The sequence below is a fragment of the Heptranchias perlo genome, chromosome 4 (assembly GCF_035084215.1).
Source record: "Heptranchias perlo isolate sHepPer1 chromosome 4, sHepPer1.hap1, whole genome shotgun sequence".
NCBI lineage: Eukaryota > Metazoa > Chordata > Chondrichthyes > Hexanchiformes > Hexanchidae > Heptranchias > Heptranchias perlo.
Window position 1 is genome coordinate 96,849,267 of NC_090328.1, and position 26,067 is coordinate 96,875,333.

The 26,067-nt window shown below is 42.9% G+C and overlaps 2 protein-coding genes across 5 annotated transcripts in view; one reads left to right on the forward strand and one right to left on the reverse strand.

Annotated features, from left to right (window-relative positions):
• The window catches only part of LOC137321127 (glyoxylate reductase/hydroxypyruvate reductase-like), a 29,884-nt gene extending 16,243 nt beyond the window's left edge, over positions 1–13,641 (forward strand). For all 3 annotated transcript variants that reach the window (XM_067983352.1, XM_067983353.1, XM_067983354.1), the window contains exons 4-9: positions 5,617–5,733; positions 5,871–5,959; positions 7,449–7,553; positions 8,752–8,887; positions 10,513–10,643; positions 12,401–13,641. In XM_067983352.1, coding sequence (XP_067839453.1) covers positions 5,617–5,733; positions 5,871–5,959; positions 7,449–7,553; positions 8,752–8,887; positions 10,513–10,643; positions 12,401–12,522 — 700 coding nt within the window. In that variant the 3' untranslated portion in view covers positions 12,523–13,641. The remainder of the gene's footprint in view (positions 1–5,616; positions 5,734–5,870; positions 5,960–7,448; positions 7,554–8,751; positions 8,888–10,512; positions 10,644–12,400) is intronic.
• Positions 13,642–19,664: 6,023 nt separating this feature from the next.
• The window catches only part of LOC137321125 (zinc finger and BTB domain-containing protein 5), a 56,739-nt gene continuing 50,336 nt past the window's right edge, over positions 19,665–26,067 (reverse strand). For both annotated transcript variants that reach the window (XM_067983350.1, XM_067983349.1), the window contains exon 2: positions 19,665–23,708. In XM_067983350.1, coding sequence (XP_067839451.1) covers positions 21,665–23,704 — 2,040 coding nt within the window. In that variant the 5' untranslated portion in view covers positions 23,705–23,708 and the 3' untranslated portion in view covers positions 19,665–21,664. The remainder of the gene's footprint in view (positions 23,709–26,067) is intronic.

The window sequence follows — 26,067 nt, forward strand, 5'->3', positions numbered from 1 at the left end:
CATCACCCCTGAATGACCTCGCTCCAATTTTAAGGAGACTAAAACTCCCACTACACTGGCCTATGAAACGCTCCCAGAGCAGGTACCGCATGGGTTAGATACAGAGTAAAGCTCCATCTACGCTGTCCCTTCAAACACTCCTAGGACAGGTACAGCACGGGGGAGATGCAGATTTAAGCCCCCCCACTACATTGTTATATCAAACATTCATGAGGCTGGTACAGCATGGTTTACATACAGAGTAAAGCCCCCTCTACTCCAATACCATATTCCTTAAAGCCAACCTTGGATGAACACCCTCCTCTACTACATCCGTGTCACATTCTCCATTTTCTTGCACCAACATCCTTTGACCTTCCTAATGAGATTGCTAATTACTTCTGAATTGAGGCAGTTCAATGCTGTGCACCTGCATCCAATTGAGCCTGTCTAAACTCCTTTCACAAGGGACCCTTGTGCCAGTAGCCAAATGAAACTTTAATCCTAAGAGTTTGGGCTGCATTTGGGCCCAGATTCCAGAGGTGAAGGACCAGGTGGAGAGGTTTCAATGAAAAAAGATCTCTCTGAAGCCTCTAGGTAGGATGGTCTAAGAACAGAAACTGGAGTTTCATTCAGAGAATCAATTAAGGTTGTTGGCATAGGGCATGGAAATGCCACATGGTGCCATGTGGGGTGAGTATGAGTACTCTGTAGAGAGATGCATCTCACCTATCTAAGATTTTCTAGAATGATGGGCCAAATGTATCTATGATCCTGTGAAACACTCCGTTTTGCAAAGCAGGGAAAAAAGACCAGAAAAATCCTATCTGCAAAAGTACAGCTTCGGTTGGTATGGAGAGTGTAGGTATTGGGAATTGGGGTAATCCCACTCACCGGGGAAAACAGGGAAGTGGAACTTTGGGTGGAAGGAATTCTCAAACTAAATTTAAAGAAGAATAAACTGGAGAATTGAATGATTGTCTTTTGTGCTTCCATTATAGTAACCATAAACATTTCTAAATTAATGTTTCATGAGCTACCTACTGTAATCCCACTCATGGGGAGCGAATGTATGGGCGCAGTCCCCATACACGTTAATATCTCACCCAGTCTTTTCCCACTGTCCTGTTTACTCTCCATACCCTTTAATACCCCACCCAGTCTAATCCCACTCTCCTGCCCACTCCCCATACCCTTTAATATCCCACATAAGGTAATCCCATTCTCCCACTCACTCCCCATATATTTCAATATTCCTCTTTTTCAGAAATATCTAATTTCCCTTCAAAAATATTTCTGAACTCTGCTTCTCACTGAGAATTCCACATTCTAACCACCCTCTGTGTAAAGACAGTTTTTATTCTAACTTTCCCTTTAACTTTTTCTAATCATTTTAAATTTGAGTGCTCTCATCGCTGATATTAGGTTTGAGTGGGAGAAGGGTGAGTCATGAACTAAGGTTTTAAATTTAGATAAGGCGGACTTTGGATGGATGAGTCAGAAATTGACCACAGTAGACTGGGCAGAATTATTAACGGATAAAGGACAAGAGCTGTACTTGTATAATTAAACAACCTTGGTCAACAAGAGAAGTGAGAGATAGTGTAAAACTAAAAGAAAGGACTCGTACGAATGCTATGAACAGTAGAGATCCTGTGGACTGGGAGAGATCTAAAGATCAGCAAAGGGATACAAAGAAAATAGTAAGGGCTGCAAAAAGGGAATACAAGAAAAAACTTGTGTGGGATACCAAGGACAACACTAAAGGTTTTTACAAGTTTATTAAGAGAAAGGGGTAGCTAAGAGTAATGTGGGCCCCTTAAAGACAGATGCAGGAGATACTGTAATTGAAAATAAGGAAATGGCAGACTTGCTAAATAACTACGTTGTATCGGTCTTCACAGTAAAGGAAGAGGATAAAGTACCAGAGATACGAGGAAAACTAAAAATAAATCAAGTAGAGGGTCTTACTAGATTTAATATAAGTTTAAAAAATGGCAATGGAAAAAATAATGAGACTAAAGATTGACAAATCTCAAGGACCTGATGGTTTCCACCCCAGGGCATTAAAAGAAGTAGGTGAGGAAATTGTAGATGCTTTATTCAAGATCTTCTAAAACTCTCTTGATTCAGGAATTGTCCCCTTGAAAAATTGCCAATGTTACTCCATTATTTAAGAAGGGCAGGAGAGATAAACTAGGAAATTACAGGCCTATTAGTATAATGTCTGTTGTGGGGAAATTACTAGAATCTGTTATTAGGGACAGAGTGACTGAGCACTTGGACAAATATGAGCTGATCAGAGAGAGCCAGTATGGGTTTGTAATGGGTAAGTCATGTCTAACGAACCTTGTTCAATTTTTTGAGGCAGTTACTAACGTGGTAGTTAAGGGAGTGTCTATGGATGTTATTTACATAGATTTCCAGAAGGCATTCGATAAGATTCCACATAAGAGACTGTTAACAAAAATGAGAGCACATGGAATTGGAGGCAACATATTGACATGGATAGGGAATTGGTTAGGGGAGAGAGAGAGAGAAGGGATAATGGGTATGTATTTAAATTGGCAGGATGTGATTCATGGTGTTCCCCAGGGATCTGTACTGGGGCCTCAGCTTTTCACTATATTTATCAATGACTTGGATGAAACAATAGAGAGCCATATATCCAAGTTTGCTAACGACATCAAGTTAGGTGGCACAGTAAATAGTGCAGAAAGTTGCAAAGGGACATTGATAGATTAAATGAGTGGGCAAAACTGTGGCAGATGGCGTTCAATGTGGGGAAGTGTGAGGACATCCACTTTGGACCTAAGAAAGATAGATCAGAGTATTTTCTAAATGGTGAGAAGCTAGGAACTGTGGAGGAGCAGAGAGATTAAGGGGTCCAAGTACAGAAATCACTAAAAGCTAATGGACAGGTACAAAAACTAATTAAAAAGGCCACTGGAATGTTAGCCTTTATCTCAAGGGAGCTGGAATACAAAGATTATGTTACAGAGTGCTGATTAGACCCCATCTGGAGTACTGCATTCAGTTCAGGGCACCGCACCTCCGGAAGGATATATTGGCCTTGGAGGGGGTGCAGCGCAGATTCACCAGAATGATATCAGGGCTAAAATGGTTAAATTATGAGGACAGGTTGCATAGACTAGGCTTAAACTCCCTTGAGTACAGGGTGATCTAATTGAGGTGTTTAAGATGATTAAAGGATTTGATAAGATAGATAGAGAGGAACTATTTCCTCTGTTGGGGGGAGTCCAGAACAAGGGGGCATAACCTTAAAATTAGAGCTCAGACATTCAGGGGTGATGTCAGGAAGCACTTCTTCACACAAAGGGTAATGGAAATCTGGAATTCTCTCTCCCAAAAAGCTGTTGAGGCTAGATCAATTGAAAATTTCAAAACTGAGATTGATAGATTTTGTTGGGTAAGGGTATTAAGGGATATGGAATCAAGGCGGTTAGATGGAGTTAAGGGGCTCGATTTTCGCACCCCCGAGCGGGTGCGTTCGTGGCGGGGGGCTGCGAAAATTGGGGATTCCCGGGCGGGTCTGGAACCCGGCTCCAACCCGCCCACTTCCGTGTTCCCCAGTGACGTGCTGACATGCGTGTGCAGCCCCCGCATGTGGGACTACCGCCGGCAATTAAAGCCGGCGGGGTGCCACTTAAGGAAATCATTTAGGTATTTCAGGTCGTTTAGAGACCTGATTAACATGATATTTTTGGAGGATGGGATTTTCCAAACAATTGGGACTGTTTCCCGTACTGGGGGAAACACTCCCAGTTGAAATGGACGTGTTGCAGCTATCAGCCTGTGGCAGCTGCAACGGTCCTTTGGACAGGTGGTGGGGGGGGGAGGCCCTCACTCATTGCAGGAGGCCACTCTGTCACTTTGGACAAAGTTTGGCTTCCACCACCCTCCTCATAACAATAAAATTCACCAACTTGCACACTTACCCCGGTGTCCAGACACATTTACCTACCTTGCGGACCCCCTCCAGTGTACATCTTCCGGATGGGGGCCGCCGTAGCTGCAGTCATGACCTCCTCGGAGGACGAACAGCCTCGCCGGCCACGCCGTCTACCTCTGACACGTGGAGCTCCACAACACACTGCTGTGACACATCCACCTGCACAGCAGGAGGGAGGGCAACCACAGAGAGAGATGCGTCGCAGGGGGCACTACCCTCGCCACAGGGTCCACAGACCGAGGCTCAGCTTCCTGGACCTCTCTGAACAGCAGTGCACACGGAGGCTCAGAGTCACTCGACATGTAGTCGTGGACATCTGCAGCCTCCTTCATGCTGAGCTGCTCCCGGCTGGCCCGAGCACCATCTTCTTACCTGTCGCTGTCAAAGTCACCACTGCCCTCAACAACCTCTCCTCCGCATCCTTCCAGGGTGCTACCGGGGACATCGCCGACGTCTCTCAGTCGTCTGCACAAAAGAACCCTGCAAATACGCCAACACCCACTCTGCAGTGACACAATGGGTGGCATCAGTTGTGGGTCTTCATTGTGATCCTCAGGAAAGGGCATTATTGCACAAACCAGACAAGATTCGCAAAGACGTGGCAGTAGTGGTGACAATATAATATGTAATGTGAGTTGATCAGAGATTAAATAAAGGTAAAAACCGTGACAAACCCTCAAACACCCTTGTGCATCCCCTTCATGCTCACGACACGTTTGCCTTACGCTTCCTACTGCACATATGTGATGCATGCCCTGTGGCTGCAGCACAGGTAGTGGCAGGTTGAGTGAGACTGACTGTGAAAGAGATGCATGAGAGGGTGAGTATGAGATAGAGCCATGAGATTGTAGGAGGATTGGGTTTAGTGGTAGTGGCGGGATGAGTACTGGCGAGGTGAGTAAGTGCAGGTATGATGAGGATGAGGTTTGAGTGGGTGTGAGGAGTGATGTGATAGAGTAGTGTTGGGAGTGCAGAAGGAGATGTGGGGTGGGGGTGGTGATGTGGCAGACGGAGTGTAGGGGAATGAGTAAGTGTACTCACTTTGGCTGACCTACTTAGGTCATTGCAGCGCCTCCTGCACTGTATGCAGGTGCGCGATATGTTGGTGGTGCAGGTGACCTCCTCTGCCACCTCGAGCCAGGCCTTGGCGGTAGAGGCAAGCCGCTTCCTCCCGCCCGCCGGGGGGAAGATCTCTGTCCTCCCCCTACTCCTCACCCCATCCAATAAGAGCTGGAGTGAGGCATCATTAAACCTGGGAGCAGCCTTCCCCCTGGGCTGCTCCATGCTGTAATTGTTCCTATTTCCTGCAGCATCAGTCAGTGGAGGACTGCCCCTTTAAATAGGGCTCCTCCAGCTGACAGCCTATGCTGCGCAGTCCGCCCGCTGCGCAGCTTTCCAGCGCGAAACCCGGAAGCACAGGTAAGTGGCTCCAATTAGCCTGCGATTTCGTGCGGAGCATTCTGATTTCACTGGGCGCGTCGATCCCCCGCTGCGAACCCTCCTAATATCTGGCCCAAGATACAGATCAGCCATGATCTAATTGAATGGTGGAACAGGCTCAAGGGGCTGAATGGTCTACTCCTGTTCCTATGCCTCACTGACCAGTGCAGGCATTTTACCGCGATTTTAGTACCAACTTTTAAAATGTTTTCTTGTGTTTGAAGGGGAATCCGAGTGGGCTACACCCCTGATGTCCTGACTGATGCCACTGCTGAACTCACTGTGGCCTTGCTTCTGACAACATCTCGCCGACTGATGGAGGCAACTGAAGAAGTGAAAAAGTAGGTGACGTGTACAGGATTCTCCAACGTAGCAGTGCGCCCGAAACACAGCTGTTTGAACGTCGCACTGTAATTTACCAGTGACTTTTCTAATCGATTAGTTTGAGGAGGTCACTAATTTGTTTGGTCTGTTGCAGTGGTGGATGGACCTCCTGGAAGCCCCTTTGGATGTGCGGCTACGGACTGGCTGGGAGCACCGTGGGAATTGTGGGACTGGGAAGAATAGGTACACCCATGAAAAAAATTTAAAATATTCAGAGAACACGGGTTCTACTGTCTTGAGCTCAATGATGGTGTGTGGGATATATAGAAGATAAAAGATTTTTAAAATTTAGATTTTCAGCATAAGGCATTTTGCAGCTGTTCAGCAAATGCATTTCACGCTACCTACTGTTTGTGTTATTTAGCTACGTTTTTGTATCACCACAAATGGAATGAAAGTACGATTGCTTCACACTTGACGGGAACTAGATTTCAGGCAGAAATAACCGAAACAGTTAAAAGAAGTGATGTTCCTTAATTTGCACAGGTGGTAGAATTGATAAATTTATGATTGTCATCAGCCAGTTCAGGTTAGACAGGATAGCAAATCTTACTCCCCCACAGAGCTGCTATTTTAGAAATACCAGACTGACTATCTTTCCACTCGCCTTCAGCCTGCAGACCTGTTTTTTTTGGGCAGCAAGCGGGACACTATTCATCTGATGGGAAGCAACTGCCTAAAAAGGTATTTTAAAGAAACTGTACTGTGGAATGATGAGACTGCCAACTTTCTTCACCAAAAAATCCCCCAGAAAATTACAGATACTGGAAATCTGAAACAAAAACCAGAAAACGCTGGAAACGCTCAGCAGGTCAGTCACCATCGACGCAGGAAGGAAAATAGTTAGCGGTTCAGGTATAACTGCTCTTCATAACTTCCATCAGATGTGACCTGACCTGAGTGTTTGCAGCGTTTTCTGGTTTTCCGCCATCTTTCAGGTAAAGCCCATCACTGCGATAAGGAGAAAATTGTATAAGGAAGGCACTCTGTAATAATTCTGAACAATGATTTTCTACTTTTCAACAAAACATGGTTGCTGCGCCTTGGATCATTTTTCAGTGTGATGTGAAACAGTATATATATATTCTAGTGTGACACACTTGTCCTTTTGTTGACCGGACACTGACAGTGATTGGGAACAGACTGGAATGACTGGTTTTCACCTGAGTTTTGCTTTCTGCTTAATGTGGGTACAGCCAAGTTAAACACATCCTGTTGTTAAAACACTGATACAGGGAGTCAGCAGTACGATTATAACTCAGAAGGTCATGGGTTCAAGCTCTGCTCCAGGACTTGAGCGGCTAATGTAGGCTGACTTGGTACAGAGGTGCCGTCTTTCAGATGAGACGTTAAACTGAGATCCCTTCTGCCCCCTTGGATGGACATAAAAGATCCCATGGTACTTTTTGAAGAAGAGCAGGGAGTTCTGCTGATGTCCTGGCCAACATTTATCCCTCAACCAACACCACCAGAAATAGATTAACCGGTCATTAATCTCATTTGCTGTTTGTGGGTCCTTGCTGTGCGCAAATTGGCTGCTGTGTTTGCCTACATTATAATGACTACACTTCAGAAGCAATTCATTGGTTGTGACATGCTGAGGATGTGAAAGTTGCTATATAAATGCAAGAAGTTTATTCTGTAGCATTTCAAGCACACTGCTATTTTTTAGGCCTCGCAATTGCAAAGCGTCTGAAGCCTTTTGGAGTGAAGAGATTCTTATATGCTGGACGTCAACCTAGGCCCGAAGCTGCTGCCAAGATACAGGGTGAATATGGTAAGAAGGGTTTTTAGGAAGTTCTAATTAGGGTTATGCCCTTTTAGAAACCTGCATATCAAACACAGCTGTAGGTTTGAGTACCATTTGGAGCAGTGTTGTGACAGTAAATTAGTCTCCTTCCAGATTCATGCCTATCATGGATCTCCCTTTTGTTTTTTAGCTGAGATTTTGCGCATGGGTCTCGCTGTCATTTCAGTAGGTGCACCTGACTCGTGCTAGATTTTGTTGTTCTATTTCCAGCTGTGTTGGATTGATGAATTATCAGAAACAAAAGTCCTTTTGGTGATTCCAATGCTTGGTGAGGCAAAGAAAAACATCTTCTGGCTAATTTGAGATTCTTCCCCCCCACCCCCAAAGAGTTCCAGGTGACCATACTTACCCACGAGGTGTCACTGGACAGAGTTTACTAACCCACACAGTCCGACGGTCTCCTCCTACAGGGACTTGCCAGTTCCCTTGTTAGGACTGTAGTGTAACTGTAGTTATCGAATCCACCATTTAACCTGACGTTTATAGGCAAGTAGTTCAACAATTGCTATTCATTTCTAATATCTAAATCTGTTGCATCCATAAGTTTCATATTTTGCAAAATTTCTACCGCCCCCCCCCATTTTCTTCAAAGTGAATAACCTTAACTTTCAATATATCCTTGTATCAAGAAAATCCAAGCTTAGGCATCATTCTTTTTACTGGTGTTTGCACCCTGTTGGACCTCAATATCTATCATCAAACGTGGGGACCAAAGCTGAATGTGACACCCAAGTGCAGATGTACCAAGGCCCTCTATACCCTTGGTTTTGTACTTTATTAACTGAGCAATACTTGCCAAGAAGCCTATTTGCTTTCTTAATGGCTCCCTCGTGCTGCTTCTGTCTGGTCAATGAGTACATCCTCCAGTCCCTTCCCTGCTCCATTTCCTGTTTTGGATAAAGTTAGGTACTTCAGGCCTGTGCAAATAACCATCAGACTCTGCAGCAGGAGCCTGGGATTTCATTTGTTCTTTTAACTGTACTATAAGTTGTCTGTGTTGCATAATATACTTACTGCTACTTGGTTTGATAAATTGAACAAGAAGATAGGATAGGAAATCACAGCCAAAAGGAGACCTGAAAACGATGTCCAATTTTGTATATTCCTATTAAGAGGTACTAGATATTGCAACTTGAATCAGACTGTATGTTCTCATCACACGCAGCGCCACTGAATAAACTAGCTGAAGAATCTGACTTCGTCGTCATATCGTGTTCCTTCAGTCCCCAAACACAGGGAATGTGTAACAAGGACCTGTTTTCCAAAATGAAGAAGACAGCGATATTTATCAATACGAGCAGGTAGGTGACCCATCAAGACTCAGTCCTGGTTAATCACCTTAACTCCACCTCCCATCACAAAAGCTAAATGCAGGACAACTTTTCAGCACCTTGAATTTTTTACTTTCATGTGAATTATTCAAAACTAATCCTTGGAAACAATATTTCAGTGAGTGAGTGGTCACTCTATGGAACAGACTCTCTAGGCAGCTGGTGGATGCAGTTAGTGTTGATTTAGATAGATTTCTTTCAGAAAATAACATTTTGAGATAAGTATATGAGTAATTTGAGATATGATGCGGTAAGTGTAGCATACTTGGGAGGAACAGGTGACTTTGGATCTATGGTTCCCAAAGCACTCCACCACTGGAGTTTTCCTTGCCTCATGTCTGGGTCTGTTGTAGACTAATTGATAGAGATTGATTGTTACGATTAGTTAACAACTTCCTTATTGTATCATGCAACTACCAGGATGGTAGGAGGCGAACTAGATGGAGCTTGGTCTTTTCTCGTCAAGCAATTCCTATGTTCCTATTTGTAACAGCTTAATTTCCATAAAGGAGCTGCCCCAGCACTGGGGTAAAGGGATTGGCAATGATGTAGTGTGCCAGACACTCTGTGCTCCTGCCGTGCAGTGACTCATTTCAGTATAGATTTTGTCATTCAGTCTCAAGATATGGCAGTAGTTTGCCAATTCCTCGTCAAGAAAGACTGTGACTCTTTAAATGTCTGGGCTATTGGTCTGTGATTTGCTCTTTGTGCAGAAGGAATAAAAATTCTTTAAAATGTGTTTCTCCCATTAAAAGGCTGAGCTGAGTTCAGTCAGTAAATTCACTGCCCGGTGAAGTATTGGGCCAAAAGGACAATGTGTTTAATTTAATTTCCTGGGTTGTGGGTGATGCTCACAAAGCAGTATTTATTACCCATCCCTAGTTGCCCCTAGGGCACTAACAATCAACCACATAGCATGGGACTGGAATCACGTACACCAGACTGATTCCCTTCCATGAAGGACATCAGTTAACCAACAATCCAGCAGCTTTCACTGGTGCTAGTCCACAGATTACCAGATTTATTTGAATTCAATTTCACAACTTGCCATGGTGGGATTTGAACTCACGACCTCTGGGTTGCTGTTCCAGAACCATAACCACTACACTATCATATTCCTCTTAATTTTCTGAATTAGCTGATCTCGGCCTGGGTGAGAGTGAGGATGCTGTTATTGGTCTTAGCATGCTGTGTTGGGGCTGGGGAGGCCAGGGTTTTTGCTCATGGCCAGTAACTGCTGCCAGAAACGCACAGGAGTGGAATTTAGATGAGGACAGGATCAAGTTCTGCTCTGATTCCCCTCCACGGTCGAAAAGCCTGTTGGCTGAAAAGGTACTGGTGGGCCGTTGTTGCCCGTGGAACGGTATGCCAGCATCTTGGCAGGAGGAGAGAAAAATTGAGTGATCAAAGTCAAATGATGTGCGTAACTGTCCATTTGTGTCTGAAGTGCACTGTTGAATCACTTGAGTCGTCATTGTTAGACATTGGGTAGCTGCTACTGAACTTACACAAAAGTAATGAGGATTCCCCTGTGGCCAAGATAAAAGGTTTCCTTAAAACATGTCCTCTGTTTCTGGTGATTTTGTGTCCTCCAGAGGAGCTGTGGTGAACCAGGATGATCTTCATCAGGCTCTGACTACTGGTCAGATCGCCGCAGCAGGATTGGACGTCACCGTTCCTGAGCCGCTACCCACCGACCACCCTCTGCTCTCTCTGAAAAATTGCGGTAAGTCATTACTAATCGGTTTAATGGAAGGTGCAAGGACAGGAAGCTCCCCAAATACTTTGCCTTAGCAGTCAACTAATTTAAAAAAACTTTGCAGGGGCAATTTAATTGGATAAATCCCTTTATAAATGTGGTCCTTTTTTTTCAATATTGCAGTGTAAACATGTCTTGATTCAGTTATTCATTGTGTACAGAATGCAAAACCTTATCTGAGGAAGGATGTTCTTGCCATGGAGGGAGTGCAACGAAGGTTTACCAGACTGACGTATGAGGAGAGATTGGGTTGACTAGGCCTATGTTCACTAGAGTTTAGAAGAATGAGAGGTGATCTCATCGAAACATATAAAATTCTAACAGGACTGGACAGACAAGATGCAGGGAGGATGTTCCCGATGGCTGGGGAGTCCAGAACCAGGGGTCACAGTCTCAGGATACGGGGTATGCCATTTAGAACCGAAATGATGAGAAATTTCTTCACTCAGAGGGTGGTGAACCTGTGGAATTCTCTACCACAGAAGGCTGTGGAGGCCAAGTCATTAAATATATTCAAGAAGGAGATAGATATATTTCTTAATGCTAAAGGGATCAAGGGATATGGGGAAAAAGCGGGAACAGGGTACTGAGTTAGACGATCAGCCATGATCATTTTGAATGGCAGAGCAGGCCCAAAGGGCCCAATGGCCTACTCTTGCTCCTATTTTTTCTATGATTCTAAGTTAAAATCAGCCCCGGAGTGTGAGAATAGTTAAAGGGGGAGTGATAAATAGAACGGAAGCAGGAAAAAATGGCAAAGCAGAGTAGGATCCAGTGGCCCGGTTGGGGGGAAGGGTGTCTTGGAAAAAAGGCAGTTTGACAGGCATGTGGAGGGCCTATTTATAAAGACCTCTACCCTTCTATTTATAAAGAAAAAGCTCTGTATATTCTTGATCCTGCCAGGCCTGGTGGCCCTGAGGTCACGATTGTTAAAAATCCTCTCTTTTTAATTACTACAAGTGTCAGCTGTGTCTTAGTGGTAGCACTCTCACCTCTGAGTTAGTGGGTTCAAGTCTCACTCCAGAGACTTGAGCACATGATCTAGGCTGACACTCCAGTGCAGCACTGAGGGAATACTACACTGTCGGAGGTGCCGTCTTTCAGATGAGACGTTAAACCAAGGCCCCGTCTGTCCTCGCAAATGGACATAAAAGATCCCACAGCCCTATTCAAAGAAGAGCAGGGGAGTTCTGCCAGTTTCCTGGCCAATATTTATCCTTCAACCCACATCACTAAAACAGATTATCTGGTCATTTATCTCACTGCTGTTCTGTTTGCAATTTGGTTGCTGCATTTCCTACGTTACAACAGTGACTACACTTCAAAAATACTTCATTGGCTGTAAAGCACTTTGGGACGACCTTAGGTCGTGAAAGGCACTATATAAATGCAAGTTCGTTCTTTCTTTACAATTACCTATAAAACAACCGATTCACCTTAATGTGCCAGACCTTAAAGTCTGGGGTTGAAGATGAAAGGAGACAAACTATACAGTGGTAACCTCAACTTAAATGCTTCACCACCGTCACCCTCTGCTAGGTTTTATGCTGAATGTGACATTCTTGCCCATGTTCGTTAGAGGCTGCTCAGGGCTGCAGACACTCTGAAGTGGTCTGTACTTGGATCACTTCTAAATTTCCAAAGCAGACATCAAGTTCAGGAGAACCTAAACGTTTCTTGGTGTGAGCCTTGAAATCTAACGTCGTGATGTGTTTTGGTTTCAGTTATACTGCCTCACATTGGAAGTGCCACCTATGCAACCAGAAACACCATGTCTGTACTGACAGCCAACAACCTCCTGGCTGGACTCAAAGGGGAGCCGATGCCAAGTGAACTCAAACTGTAACTGGAAACAAATATGCACTACATGCGCACAGATACGTGATTCTCTCTCAGTTAAGTAAGAAGAAATTAAATGTATGAATTTATTTTGGAATTACTGTTAGGACAATAGAAGAAGATATACCTGGAAGCGAGTTTAAAAAGTTGCAATTCAATTGAAGGGTTTCAATGTTATGATAAGCTGTAAAAGTGGAACAGGGATGGTTTGTAGACATTTTAACCCAGAGATTGGATCCCCAGTCCTTTTTATTACCTATCACGGATATTAATTATATATTCCATATAATATATATGAAGTAACTAACTTATTCATCTGGACATGCACGGTATAGGTTGCAAGGTTATGGCGGTATGATGTAGCTGCTTATGACCTTTGACCCAATGTACTCTGTTATGCAACTTTATATATATATTGTGGCAATATATACCTTACAGTACCTTTATTCATTCACATTGCTACTCATATGTGTAGTTTTTGGTAAATGTGTGTTGCTCTGTTCCTCTTCAGAATATTAATACCCTCAGTGTTATTATAGAACTTTGAATATTGATATTTTTCTCAATGCAAACCGGAGAGGAAGTATTGACCAAATTAGAGGAGGGACATGGCAGTCCATCTGTTTATGGATTGCTGATACTGCCTCTTGCATTGGCCAACTCAAATGTAACCACCTAGGTTGCAGCCCTGTGAATGTATGAACGCTCTTCCAGTGTGATCCAAATTTCATTGACCTAACCCGAGCTTTTAGATCGGACAAACGGGACTCCTGATGATCACTCCCAGTTTTGTTTGCACTCCAATCTTGAATTTTACAGTGTCTGAACCTTGTCAACAAAATGAATTCAAAGCAAATTGAATTTTATCTATTTGGAGACGGGTTCACAAGAATCGGAACCTCACGCTATTCTTGAATATTTGAGCAGTTTTGACCAGTGAAAGGGTTCATTTGTGCTTGTCAGAAGGTAGGAAAGTCATTTGTGTTTATTCTATGTCTGTGTGGTCAGAAAATCTATTTTTCAAAAGAATTTGATTGTACTAAGACTCCCTAAGATTTTTCTTACTGAGCAGCCATCTGTACTGTAAACATGTTAGTTTGTTAACATTAAAAAGGGAAATCTGAAACACTCTGGTATCATTTACTGTGTGGGTATATTAAGCTGTTGTGGTTATACGCACATAGAGGTGCTGTAGTATAGTAGTTATGTTACTAGACTAATAATCCAGAGAATATGAGTTCAAATGGTAGTTTAAAAAATTAAAATAAAAATTGGTATCACTAAAAGTGACAGTGAAAGATTGTCATAAAAATCCAACTGGTTCACTTATGTCCTGTGGGGAAGGAAACCTTTCGTCCTATCCCGGTCTGGGATATATATGACTCCTGTCCCACACCAACGTGGTTGACTCTTAATGACCTCTGAAGTGGCCTAGCAAGCCACTTAGTTGTATCAAATCGCTACCAGTGGTTCAATAAGGCCCACCACCACCTTCTCAATGCAACTAGAGATGGGCAATAAAAGCCCATCTTGCCAGTGACGCCCATATCCAGAGAATTATTTTTTTAATTGCCTTTGACCCACACTTGGATAGAGTTTACTGAAAAAGCAAAGAATGCTGATTACATATCACACTCATAAAGGATACAGTAAAAATACAACACACTCAAGTATTTAAAAAGGCAGTGATTTATGGGGGAGCTGGCATGAAATCGATAACTAGAGGGAAGCTTGTGGTTTATCACAAGAAAAAGCCAACAAGGATGAAAAAATGCCACTTGTCCCATCGAAGTAGGTCCTCCCTAATACTCCGACTCGTCTGGACTAGAGCCCAGCTGCTTTTTGGGTGTCCCGCGTGTTTTTGACTCCAGTTGGGTGAGGGTCCGAGGGAGAGTGATTCAGTCCAAGATACGGGATTCAGTTAAGAAACATGGAAGTGTGATTCAAGGCTAGATGATTTCATCTCAACCGATCTTCTGACCTTGACTGGTGGATTTTTACCAAATATTTATTACACTAAGCACCAATTGTTTTTTAAAATATGTTCTAAACTTCTCTTAATTGACATTTCTGCCCTCCTGGCCTGACTTGCCTTGAATAATAGTTTGGGTTCCCCTTATTGTGCCATTTATATTGCCCCTAATCACCCTCTAATCTTCCCTCACTTACCGCCTTTACCACTTTTACACTGACAATTTTTCTTGCTGCCCTTCTCTGTACCTTCTCTGATGTTTATACATCTGTAGTTTGAAGTGTGACCAAAACCGCTCACAGCATTCCCAAGTGAGGTTGGCCAGTACATTATAAAACTTCAGTCTAATCTCTAGATAGCAGTATCGCAGCATTCTGTTTGCTTTTTAATTCTCCACATTACAAATGACGAGTCTAGTGCTCAGTACACTGGAGTCGGAAGGTTGTGGGTTCAAGCCCTACTCCTGAGACTTGAGCATATCATTCAGGCAGATACTTCAGTGCAGTATAGAGGAAGTGCTGCCATCTTTCGGATGAGATGTTAAACTGAGGCCCTCAGGTGGGTGTTATAGATTCCATGGCACCATTCGAACAGGAGAGTTCTGGCCAATATTTATCCCTCAATCAACATCACTAAAACAAATTATCTGGTAATTTATCTCATTGCTGTTCGTGGGACCTCAGTGTGCACAAATTGGCTGCTGTGTTTCCCTACATTACAACAGTGGCTACACTTCAAAAGTACTTATTTGGCTGTAAAGCCCTTTGGACTGTCCATCCAAGTTTGTGAAAGGTGCTATATAAATGCAGGTTCTTTCTTTTCACTCAGGCCTCTGAGTCTCCATGCACTAATCCTGTTCCCTTCATTGTACATTTATGTTGCTCATTTTTTCACCCAATATGCAATAGTTCACATTTGCAGGTGTCAACCCTTCACTAGAACTTAGGATGGGTCCACACCTGTAAAAACCTGACTTCTCACTACAGACCTGCTGTGTATTTCCAGCAGTTTCTGGTTTTATTTCAGTTGCAACTTTTTAATTGGCCCTATGATCAAATCATATGATTTGAACAGAAATAAGATTGCATCATGCAATTTGGGCAATGTTTGTATTCTTGTTACTAGGGAATTTCATAGCTTCCAGACCAAGTTACTTGAATTTATTGCATTGATATCTCAAGTGTTTGCATTCTGTCACTGTCAGTTGTGTAATTATTTACAAACTACCATAGTATGTTATACCACAGATGGAGGCCATTCAGCCCATCATGCCAGTTCTTTGAAAGTGCTATCCAATTAGTCCACTACCTCACTTGTTCCCCATAGCCCTGTAAATTTTTTCTCTTCAGGTATTTACCCAGTTCCCTTTTAAAAGTTATTATTGAATCTGCTTCCACCACCCTATCAGGCAGTACATTCCAGATCATAAAAACTGTTTTTTAAAAAAATCACCGTCTTCTGTCAAAACAGTTAATGATTCTCAACACCTATCAAATCTCCTCTCAACCATCTCTGCTTTAAGGAGAACAGCCCCAACTTATCCAATCTCTCCACATAACTGAACTCCATCATCCCTGGTACCATTCTAATAAATCTCTTCTGCACCCTCTCTAAAGCTTTGATATCCTTTCTAAAGTGTGGTGCCTAGAACTGCACACAATACTCCAGCTGAGGCCTAACCAGTGTTTTATAAAAGGTTTAGCATAACTTCCTTGCTTTTGTACTCTATACCTCTGTTTATAAAGCCAAGGATCCCATCTGCTTTAACAACCTTCTCAACTTACCCTGCCACCTTCAAAGATTTATGTATACACCTCTAGGTATCTGTTCCTGTACTTCCTTCAAAATTGTACCATTGTTTATATTGCCTCTCATTCTTCCTACCAAAATGTATCACTACACACTGCTCTGCATTAAATTTCACCTGCCATATGTCTGCCTATTTCACCAGTCTATGTCCTCCTGAAATCTGTTACTATCCTCCTCACTGTTTACTACATTTGAGTTTTGTCTCATCTACAAACTTTGAAATTATGCCCTCAATACTCAAGTCCAGGTCATTGATATATATCAAAAAGAGCAGTGGTCCTAATACTGACCCCAGGGGAACACCACTGTGTACTTCCCTCCATAGGAACAGGAGTAGGCCATTCAGTCCCTCGAGCCTGCTCCGCCATTTGATAAGATCATGGCTGATCTGTGATCTAATTCCATATACCTGCCTTTGGCCCATATCCAGCTTGAAAAACAACCATTCACCACTACTGCTTTCTGTCCCTTAGCCAATTTTGTATCTATGCTGCCACTGACCCTTTAATCCCATGGGCTTTAATTTTGCTAACAAGTCTATTATGTGGTACTTTATCAACTGCACTACCCTCTCCATTATTTCATCAAAGAACTCAATGAAGTTAATCAAACACTATTTTCCTTTAACAAATCAGTGCTGCTTTTCATTTATTGGTCCATACTTTTTCAAGTGCCAATTTATTTTGTCCTGGGTTATTGTCACTCAAAATTTCCCCACCACCGACATTAGGCTGACTGGCCTATAATTGCAGGGTTTATCCCTCCCTTTTTTTGAACAGGGGTGAATCATTTGCAATCCTCTAGCACCACCCCCATATCTAAGGCGGATTGGAAGATTGTGGCCAGAGCCAATGCAATTTCTACCCGTACTTTCCTCTAACCTAGGATGCATCCCATCTGGACCGGGTGACTTTTCTACTTTTGAGTACTGCCAATCTTTTAAGTACCTCCTCTACCTATTTTTATCCTATCCAATATCGCTACTACGTTGGCAGCATCCTCTTCTCTAATGAAGACCTAGTGGATTAGCTGTCAAATTTTATATATATTATATACTGCCTTTGTGATGCTTATCCTGACACCTCATTTGTTACTTCAAAATGAATTCCCAGAGGTTTGAATCAATTTTTTTTAATTTAAAAATTCCACTGTGGATCTTGCTGCACCGAGTCTAATTGGCCCTCGCCGCTTCTTACGCCAAATTACAGTTAACTGTGAAGATCACACACCTCTGCACAGAGGTTCTGCTGTTGTATGCCTACTATTGCCCAACTGTGAATAGGTGGCGTTAGTTGGTAGTACTTGCCTGATTCAAAAGGTTGTGGGTTCAAGCCCCATTTCAAAATTTGAGCACCTCCAGGCTGACGCGTCAGATGTCTTTCCGACGACATGTTAAACCAAGGCTCTGACCATTGCTCTGGTGGATGTAAAAGATACCGTGGCACTATTCAAAGAAGTGGGAAATTCTCCCAGTGTCCTGACCAACATTTTTCCTTCAACCACCACCACCAAAACAGACTACCTGGTCATTTATCTCATTGCTGTTACTGGGTGCTATGTTTGCCTCCAAACCAGCACTTCATTGGCTGCTGTTTTGTACGTAAACATGGCAGCCAATTTGTGTACAGTGAAGTTCCACAAACAGCAAGGAGATGAATGAACAATCAATCTGTTTTTGGTTGTGTTAGTTGAGGGATAAAAGACAGCACTTCCCACAATGGAGCACTCCCTTTATTATGGACTAGATTCCACCTATTCGTGGTCAATAGGCAGAAATCACCCATGTTTGTCACTGTGTCAGTGACCAGGTGACTTCCACCCCACCCCTTGGTAGGACTTTCAGAAAATGCAGGAATCATATGCTTGAATCCTAGTCAATCTGGAAAATATGACAAGGGGAAAAAATGGACACTAAGCCAAATTAGGAGATATCTGGACAGGTGACCAAATGCTTGGTCAAAGTGGGGTGTTTTAAAGAGGGTCTTACATGAGAGGGAGGTGGAGGGATTTAGGGAGGAAGTTCCAGAGCAAGGGCCCAGGTGGTTGAAGGCACAGCTGCTAATGATGGGCATTCCTCCTCACCTTTGCCCTAAAAGACCTGAGTTAGAGTTGGCAGCAGGGATTGTCGCACTGTAGGTTAGAGATAGGGAGGTACAAAGCAGGGGAGAGATTTAAACAATGAAAATTTTAAACTTGAGGCATTAGGGGACTGGGAGACAACATAGGTACAGGATATGGGCAGCAGAGTTTTGAATGAGTTGAAATGTATGGAGGCTGGAAGATAGAAACCCAAACAGGAGAGCATTAGAGCAATTGAGTCTGGAAGATATAACTGTATGGAGGAGGGGCTTCAGTGGCAGATGGGCTGAAGTTGTGATGGAAGCAGATGATGTAGCTGAAGTGGGAGTAAGTGGCCAGTTAGGAGTGAGATCAGGAGCATTTTTTCCCACACAAAGGGTATTGGAAATCCGAAACACACTCCCCCAAAAGGCTGCGGACACTGGGTCAATTGAAATTTTCAAGACGGAGATCAATAAATTTTTGTTAGGTAAGGGTATCAAGGGGAATGGAACAAAGGGATAAATGGTGAGGTACAGATTAGCCATGATCAAATTGAATGGCAAAATAGGCTTGAGGGGCTGAATGGCCTACTTCTGTTATTATAACTGAAACTTGCACCAAACTTGGTTAGAACATTGTGGGAGGCCCTGTCTGCCTATTGAGGTGAATGTACAATGATCCCATGGCACCATTCAAAGAGCACAGAAGTTTTCCTGAGGTCCTGCTCAATATTTATCCTTCAACCAACACCACCAAAAACTGATTAACTGGTCATTGGTTGCTGAGTTTGTACTTCAAAAGTAATTCATTGGTTGTGAAGTGCTTTGGGATGTGAAAGGCACTATGTAATTGCAAGTTCTTTCTTTCAATCTTACCTCCCAAAAATAACCTGTACTACCAAAGTCCACTATATTGAGGTCAGAACAGTAATGCATTTCCTTTAAAAAGAAATTAGAGTCAAGTAATTAGTTGAACATGCTGGGAGCCAAGAGCCTGCAGGTTGGGTGGTAATACCATTGCAATGATGTACTCTTACCTGTATTAATATGTCACTAAGTAATATTCACACAATTGTATTGCAATTTAGTGTAACTTCACACTCAATTCAATGAATTAGAAAATTAAATTTAAACTCATTCTTTGCTTGAATGATTCCTCCTCCCTCTGGGGACTAATTTGAATGTAGCAAAGTGATTCAGACATCCTGTAAATTGTAGTGTTCATTGTTTTACAACTTGCACCACCACTGTATAAAGTATCCCACATAACAATGAATCTTAAATAATATTCTCAAGAATTTTGGTGGACATGAATTTTATTATTCATTATCATACAGTTTATTGACCTTTTACAGAGACCATATGTTCTGTTTATACTACTGTACAAAATTACTTTAAACTACACAGTAAGTATACTTTGACTTTTTCACCGTTATTCTTTTAGTCTCATTCCTTAGCAATTTTTTTTTGGCATATCAATCTCAAGTCAGGGTAACTAGTAGCTTAAGGCTCTTCACATACTCATAGTATAATATAAACACCTTTCCCATTGCTTCAGATTCAATACAGCTCGTGGCAGTGGATCCTTACAGCTGAGACTTTGGATGGGCTGAAGAAAGGTTCTGGTCCTCTGTGTAATGGAGAGTCTCCAATTCTAAATACTGACAAGTAATAGATTCCTAATATTTCAAGAGATGATTTTAAGAAAAAACTTAAGGGGCCCTCCAAATAGATTTAAAGTTTCCATTTTAGATATTTGCGGTCAAAAGATATATCACAGTTAAAGGGCAGTGTATGTTCAGAGTGCTGTGCACTCAATTAATGCCAATCTTCAATAGAACTGCAGCAGTTTCCACAAACCTGTAGAGACATCAATAGCATCCATAAACCCTTGACATAATATCCTGGAAAACTGTGTTGCACTTGGAAGCTTATGAATGAATATTCCAGACCAAAAGTATACTGTAAAACAGATTATAAAATGACACCAGTACAGTCATTTTCTTATTTAAACAAAAGGGTTGCCATAAAAATTCAATTTTTGTGCTTGTAAAAGATGGGGAGATAGAAATGGGAAATATTTTATCTCCCTGCACCCAGTGTCAGTCAAGTTCAAGTCATTCCTGAAGGACTAATTCACACAGCACCGTCTTGTCCATGATATACAGTTGTCTGGTGTATCGGGAGGGACGTTGTCGTATGCCAAATGTGGAGTCAGTGAGGGCAAGGAGAGCTTTAGAGCAGAAGGATCGGAGCTCAGAACTGGGAGCATGAGCTGGGTAATCAGGAGCTGCAATTGGCTCGTGGAGAAAGTTAATATGTGTGATCAGTATGTCAGCACGAATCAATAATCCGGTCTAGAATGACAAACCATGTATGCGGTACTATTAACACACTGGGCTTACCCCACTGTTTGGTCAAATTGTGCCTAATGTAAATGGCACCCATTGTACTTACAAATCGTATATAGCATGGGATTAATACAGGGTAGAGCTCCACCTCCACAAGCTCAGAAACCCCTGCTGCACAAGTGTGCCTCTCCCCACTGCCATAAAAGAAGATTTAATGACATATTCTGGACAATTTTGTGTTGCAGACCAGAGCCCACTAGGAACTGGGTTCATTTCACTTCTGATCGAGGCAAATCTCTTCATTCATAACCCAAGTTTTGCAATACTTTCCTCTTTTCAGCTGTTACATCTGACAATTCTACTAGACATCTACCTAGTGCTATTGATGGTGCTAAATAGTACCAGACTATCATTTATAGATTTGAAAGATCAGGATGTACTCTAAGCATTGAATGTACCGGTCTTGGAGTCCTCCTTCTGCACAATGGCATTGTTATTTAAAGACTTGTTCAACAGTAGATGGTAAAGTTCAAACCTCTCCCTCCTCTACCCCCTCCCTCCCATAAATTAGATAGATAGATAGATACCCACTGGTCGACAGATTCAGTTTGCAGATCTCCTCCTTTCGTTGTAGCTGGATTTAAACATCTTAGAGATAAAACACAAGCTATATTTTTGGAAATACATAGACAGACAATTCTGTACTACTCACTTTGCAAATTTGCATTAGTGTGCAACTACTGAAACAAAACAGCTTAAGAGCATATAAAAGTGCAGTACATATATACAGTTACTAAATTCTACAAAATTTAATTTGCCCTGAACTCAGCACCTTACTGACACTTTGCTGTTGATCAGCAGTTGAAAGTCTTATTTTCACCTTTCATTTTACAAGCACAATTTTTTAAAAAAAACACCCTTTAGCGCAGTGAACACAGTCGTGCTGAATGTCTAATCTCAAAGCAGAGTACTTGGCAAGCTGCTACCATGCCATCTCAAACAGGTCGTTTTGGAATGCTTGTACAAGTGACTTGACTGACTGAATCTTTTCCCGCATTTTAAACATGCATAGGGCTTTTCTCCCGTGTGAACACGGATGTGCTTCTTGCAATCCGTTAATGTTAAAAAGGTCTTGCAGCAAATTTTACAGGCGTATTTACGGGCACCTTCCACCACCAAAACATTATGTTCCGACATGGCCTTCTTACACTTTGAAAGTACATCTGCAGATGCCCGTGTCAGCTGGGGAGGGCCTGACTGCAAAGAATGATTATTTTCAAAAGTGGAAGAGGTATTGTTTAACATTCGCATCTGGGAATTAGAGCTAGTGTCCTGGGAAACGGAACCTCCGTCTCCAACAGAGGTCACTATGGGCATTTTAGGAGCAATGCGGCGATAACCTGGGAAATTACTGGCTCCTCCTCGTGATGAAATGATGGATTGTCTGGAAAGAGAATGCAATCCAGAACCAGGCCTGGGAAAGTCTAATCTGAATGGTTCTCCTCCGGCTTTGTAACCTGAGGGCTGAACACAGGACAGGCCCAGTAAGTCCTGCATTGGTCGCATGAAATGAGAATCAGGACCATCATTAAACGGATTTTCCATTCGAGCTGCCGCCATTGCAGAGTTGGCACCAGCAGAAACTGGGCTCATTAAATAATTAGCTTCACTTTCCATTCTGCCATCACTCGTCGTGTTCGGAATGTTGTCATCAGCATTCTGGCTCCCACTGTAGCTGTTTGTTCGGTTCTTATTCAAAAAGCTGGAAATGTGAAAGGGAGCTTTGATATCAGTGTTGTTTGCAGATTCTAGCATGTGTATGTCCGTGACCCTGTCGGTACTAGACTGAGGATCGGAGAAACTCCGGTCACTGCTCTCTGGGCTAAGCTCTAGCTTTTCTGCACCAGGCATTCCTCCTTCCACCTCCACCGACTCACTACCTTCAGCCTGTGAGGCAACGTCACTTGCCTCATCTTGAGGATCAGGTGAGCTCAATGGTTCAGCTTTCACGACAATTCGGACCTGATCCTCACTTCCATTCTCGTGAAGTTCTGTAGTCTCAGAGTGAAAATCTGATTTCTCATTAGCAGAATCTTGGTTGAAAGCAGTTTCAATGTGAGTTGCTTGAGAAGCCACAGATGTTTGTGAATGGCCTACTCCACTGTTGTCTGACTGACTGGGCACCTGATTATCTTCTGGTGTGCTAAAGGCCTGTTCGAACATGATAGCACTTTCCACGTGGTTTTCAACAGTAGCATCGGTTTTAGAGCCATCTCCCAGTTTCAGGGAGTCTGGTGTGAATAGTTCCTCACATGTATGCACCACAGCTTGTCCATTATCCGACGTTGCTTCAGTGATGATAGACTCATCCACGGAAGGTCTCATCCTTTGCTTTGATCTTTCATCAGGAATGGCCTTCCTTTTCTGCAGCCTCCTGACAGGAAATGCAGTCGACTGATCCTCCAAGTGATGGCGGAGTGACGAGTTCACATTGACTTGCTCATCCATTGTCTGACTGGAGCTGAGAGCAGAACTTACTAAGCTCAAACCCAGCTGCTGAAGCAGAAAGGACCTCTGCATACGAGCGTTTTGCTCCTGAAGCCTTTCACTTGTAGGGGACATAGGTACAGTCCTGGTCGTTAAGTAATGTTTGCAAGCCTTCACTACAGAATTCAGGTGGAGGTGGGAGGCTGCTAGCAGCATGTCCATAACGTTACTCTCTCCTAACATAAGAGTGGACGTGTACATCATTTCGACAAGGGCTGCAAAAGCCTCTGCTGTGACCACTTCACTGTCGAGCTGAATCATGCTCAGTGATTGATCACTCTCTGGGACAGTAAAGAGAGCACGAAAGTGGGTGCTGCATGCCGCAAGCACAGAGCGATGGGCTTTGAAATGGCGGTTCCCAACAACAATCACACAGTCACAGAGCTGCCCATGAAGCCGCTGATAGTTCAGCTGCTGGAAGACTTGCTCAAAGTGCCCTGGAAAATCCATGACCCTGTTAAAACAGAAAAAGAGCCAGTGATAGTTTTTCCAACTGCAGCAATCCTTATTTCCCAGTTCAAAATTTTCCTTTGTCTGCAAACAAGTCTTGTCACGATCACTTTTCTACTTGCAATTAGTGAACAATAGGGAATGTAGAATGAGCTTATCCTAAAGCATTCCTTATAAAAACAAATTTAATTATAGCATGTACTTAATCATTTCATTTATGCACCAAATTTTAAAATGAAAGGTTCCACTTACTGACAGCAGCTACTGCTTACAGTGGAGAGCCTGTCAGCAGCTTTCATGCTATCATATTGCTTGCTATTGAGATGGCACGGAAATAAAGGAACTCTGATTCTCCATTTCACAGGAGTGCAGGATAACCATCAACAGAAGAAAGTACTTATCCGTTGCAGCACTCGTAAGACTCTTTTTATGAAATCTAATTTTGAAAAGCTGTATCTTGACATGGGTACTTTCCCGGAGTGTTCATAAAATACTAGAGTGTCGAGTGCACTTCTGAGAGGATTCTAAATAGATATACTCCCCACCTCAGTCAGGAAAACCTGAGCTCTGCTCAGGCACACAATCAAAAACAGCACTGCTCACCTACACATTCCTGCCAGTATTAGAGAAATTCATTTTTATTTGGTTATTAAGAATTTAAAAGCAATACAGATCACCCAAGAATTTTTTTAAAATTTTAAATTTAAAACAAAAAGCTGCTCAGCACCAGCTGCAGTAAGCAGCACCTGTGGTCCAATGCCACCTCTTCCAAGTGGTCACACTAGTGACTCCAAACTGTCAATGTCTCCAAAAATCGGCAGAATTACACAGCACATTTGGCCTCATCATGGAGCAAAACATTAGTCGACACAGACGCCAAGCATACGGTACAACTGGGCAGTTAGCCGGGAGCAGCAAGCACTGAGATTTCTGATGATATACGATTGCTGTTGTCTCAGTAAAGCAGTAACTGGCAATTCTCTGTAGGTCAAATCAAAAAATTCATTTTGAAACATGCTTTTTAAAAAAAGAGCAGAAGAAATGATTGTTAAAAATTGTACTGGAAATGAATTACGAAAGCAGCAATGTGTACTAATAATTTATAAGGACCCTACAATTTCTTCTTTAATGTTTGCAACAATTCAGATTAGAGAATCATAGAATCTTACAACGCAGAAGGAGGCTATTTGGCCCATCGTGCCTGACAGCTCTTTTGAAAGAGCTATCCAATTAGTCCCAGTCTTTCCCCATCGCCCTGCAAGTTTTTCCTGGTCAAGTACATATCCAATTCCCTTTTGAAAGTTACTATTGAATCTGCTTCCACCTTTTCAGGAAATGCATTCCAGATCATAATAACTCACTGCATAAAATGGTTTCTCATTCCCCCCCCCCCATTTCTTTTACCAATTATATTAAATCTGTGTCCTCTGGTTATCGACCTTCCTGCCAGTGGGTACAGCTTCTTCCTATTTACTCTTATCAAAACCCTTCATAATTTTGAACGCCTCTATTAAATCTCCACTTAACCTTCTCTGCTTAAGGAGAACAATCCCATTTGCTCCAGTCTCTCATCCCTGGTACCAATCTAGTAAATCTCTTCTGCACCCTCTCCAAGACCTTGACATTCTTCCGAAAGTGTGGCGCCCAAAATTGGATACAATACTCCAGCTGAGGCCTAATCAGTGATATACAATGGTTTAGCTTGTTTTTGTACTCTATTCCTCGATTTATAAATCCAAAGATCCCATATGTGTTTTTTTTTAAAAACAGCCATATCAACTTGTTCTGACATTTTTTTTTATTCGTTCACGGGATGTGGGCGTCGCTGGCAAGGCCTGCATTTATTGCCCATCCCTAATTGCCCTCGAGAAGGTGGTGGTGAGCCGCCTTCTTGAACCGCTGCAGTCCGTGTGGTGACGGTTCTCCCACAGTGCTGTTAGGAAGGGAGTTCCAGGATTTTGACCCAGCGACAATGAAGGAACGGCGATATATTTCCAAGTCGGGATGGTGTGTGACTTGGAGGGGAGCATGCAGGTGGTGTTGTTCCCATGTGCCTGCTGCTCTTGTCCTTCTAGGTGGTAGAGGTCGCGGGTTTGGGAGGTGCTGTCGAAGAAGCCTTGGCGAGTTGCTGCAGTGCATCCTGTCGATGGTGCACACTGCAGCCACAGTGCGCCGGTGGTGAAGGGAGTGAATGTTTAGGGTGGTGGATGGGGTGCCAATCAAGCGGGCTGCTTTATCTTGGATGGTGTCAAGCTTCTTGAGTGTTGTTGGAGCTGCACTCATCCAGGCAAGTGGAGAGTATTCCATCACACTCCTGACTTGTGCCTTGTAGATGGTGGAAAGGCTTTGGGGAGTCAGGAGGT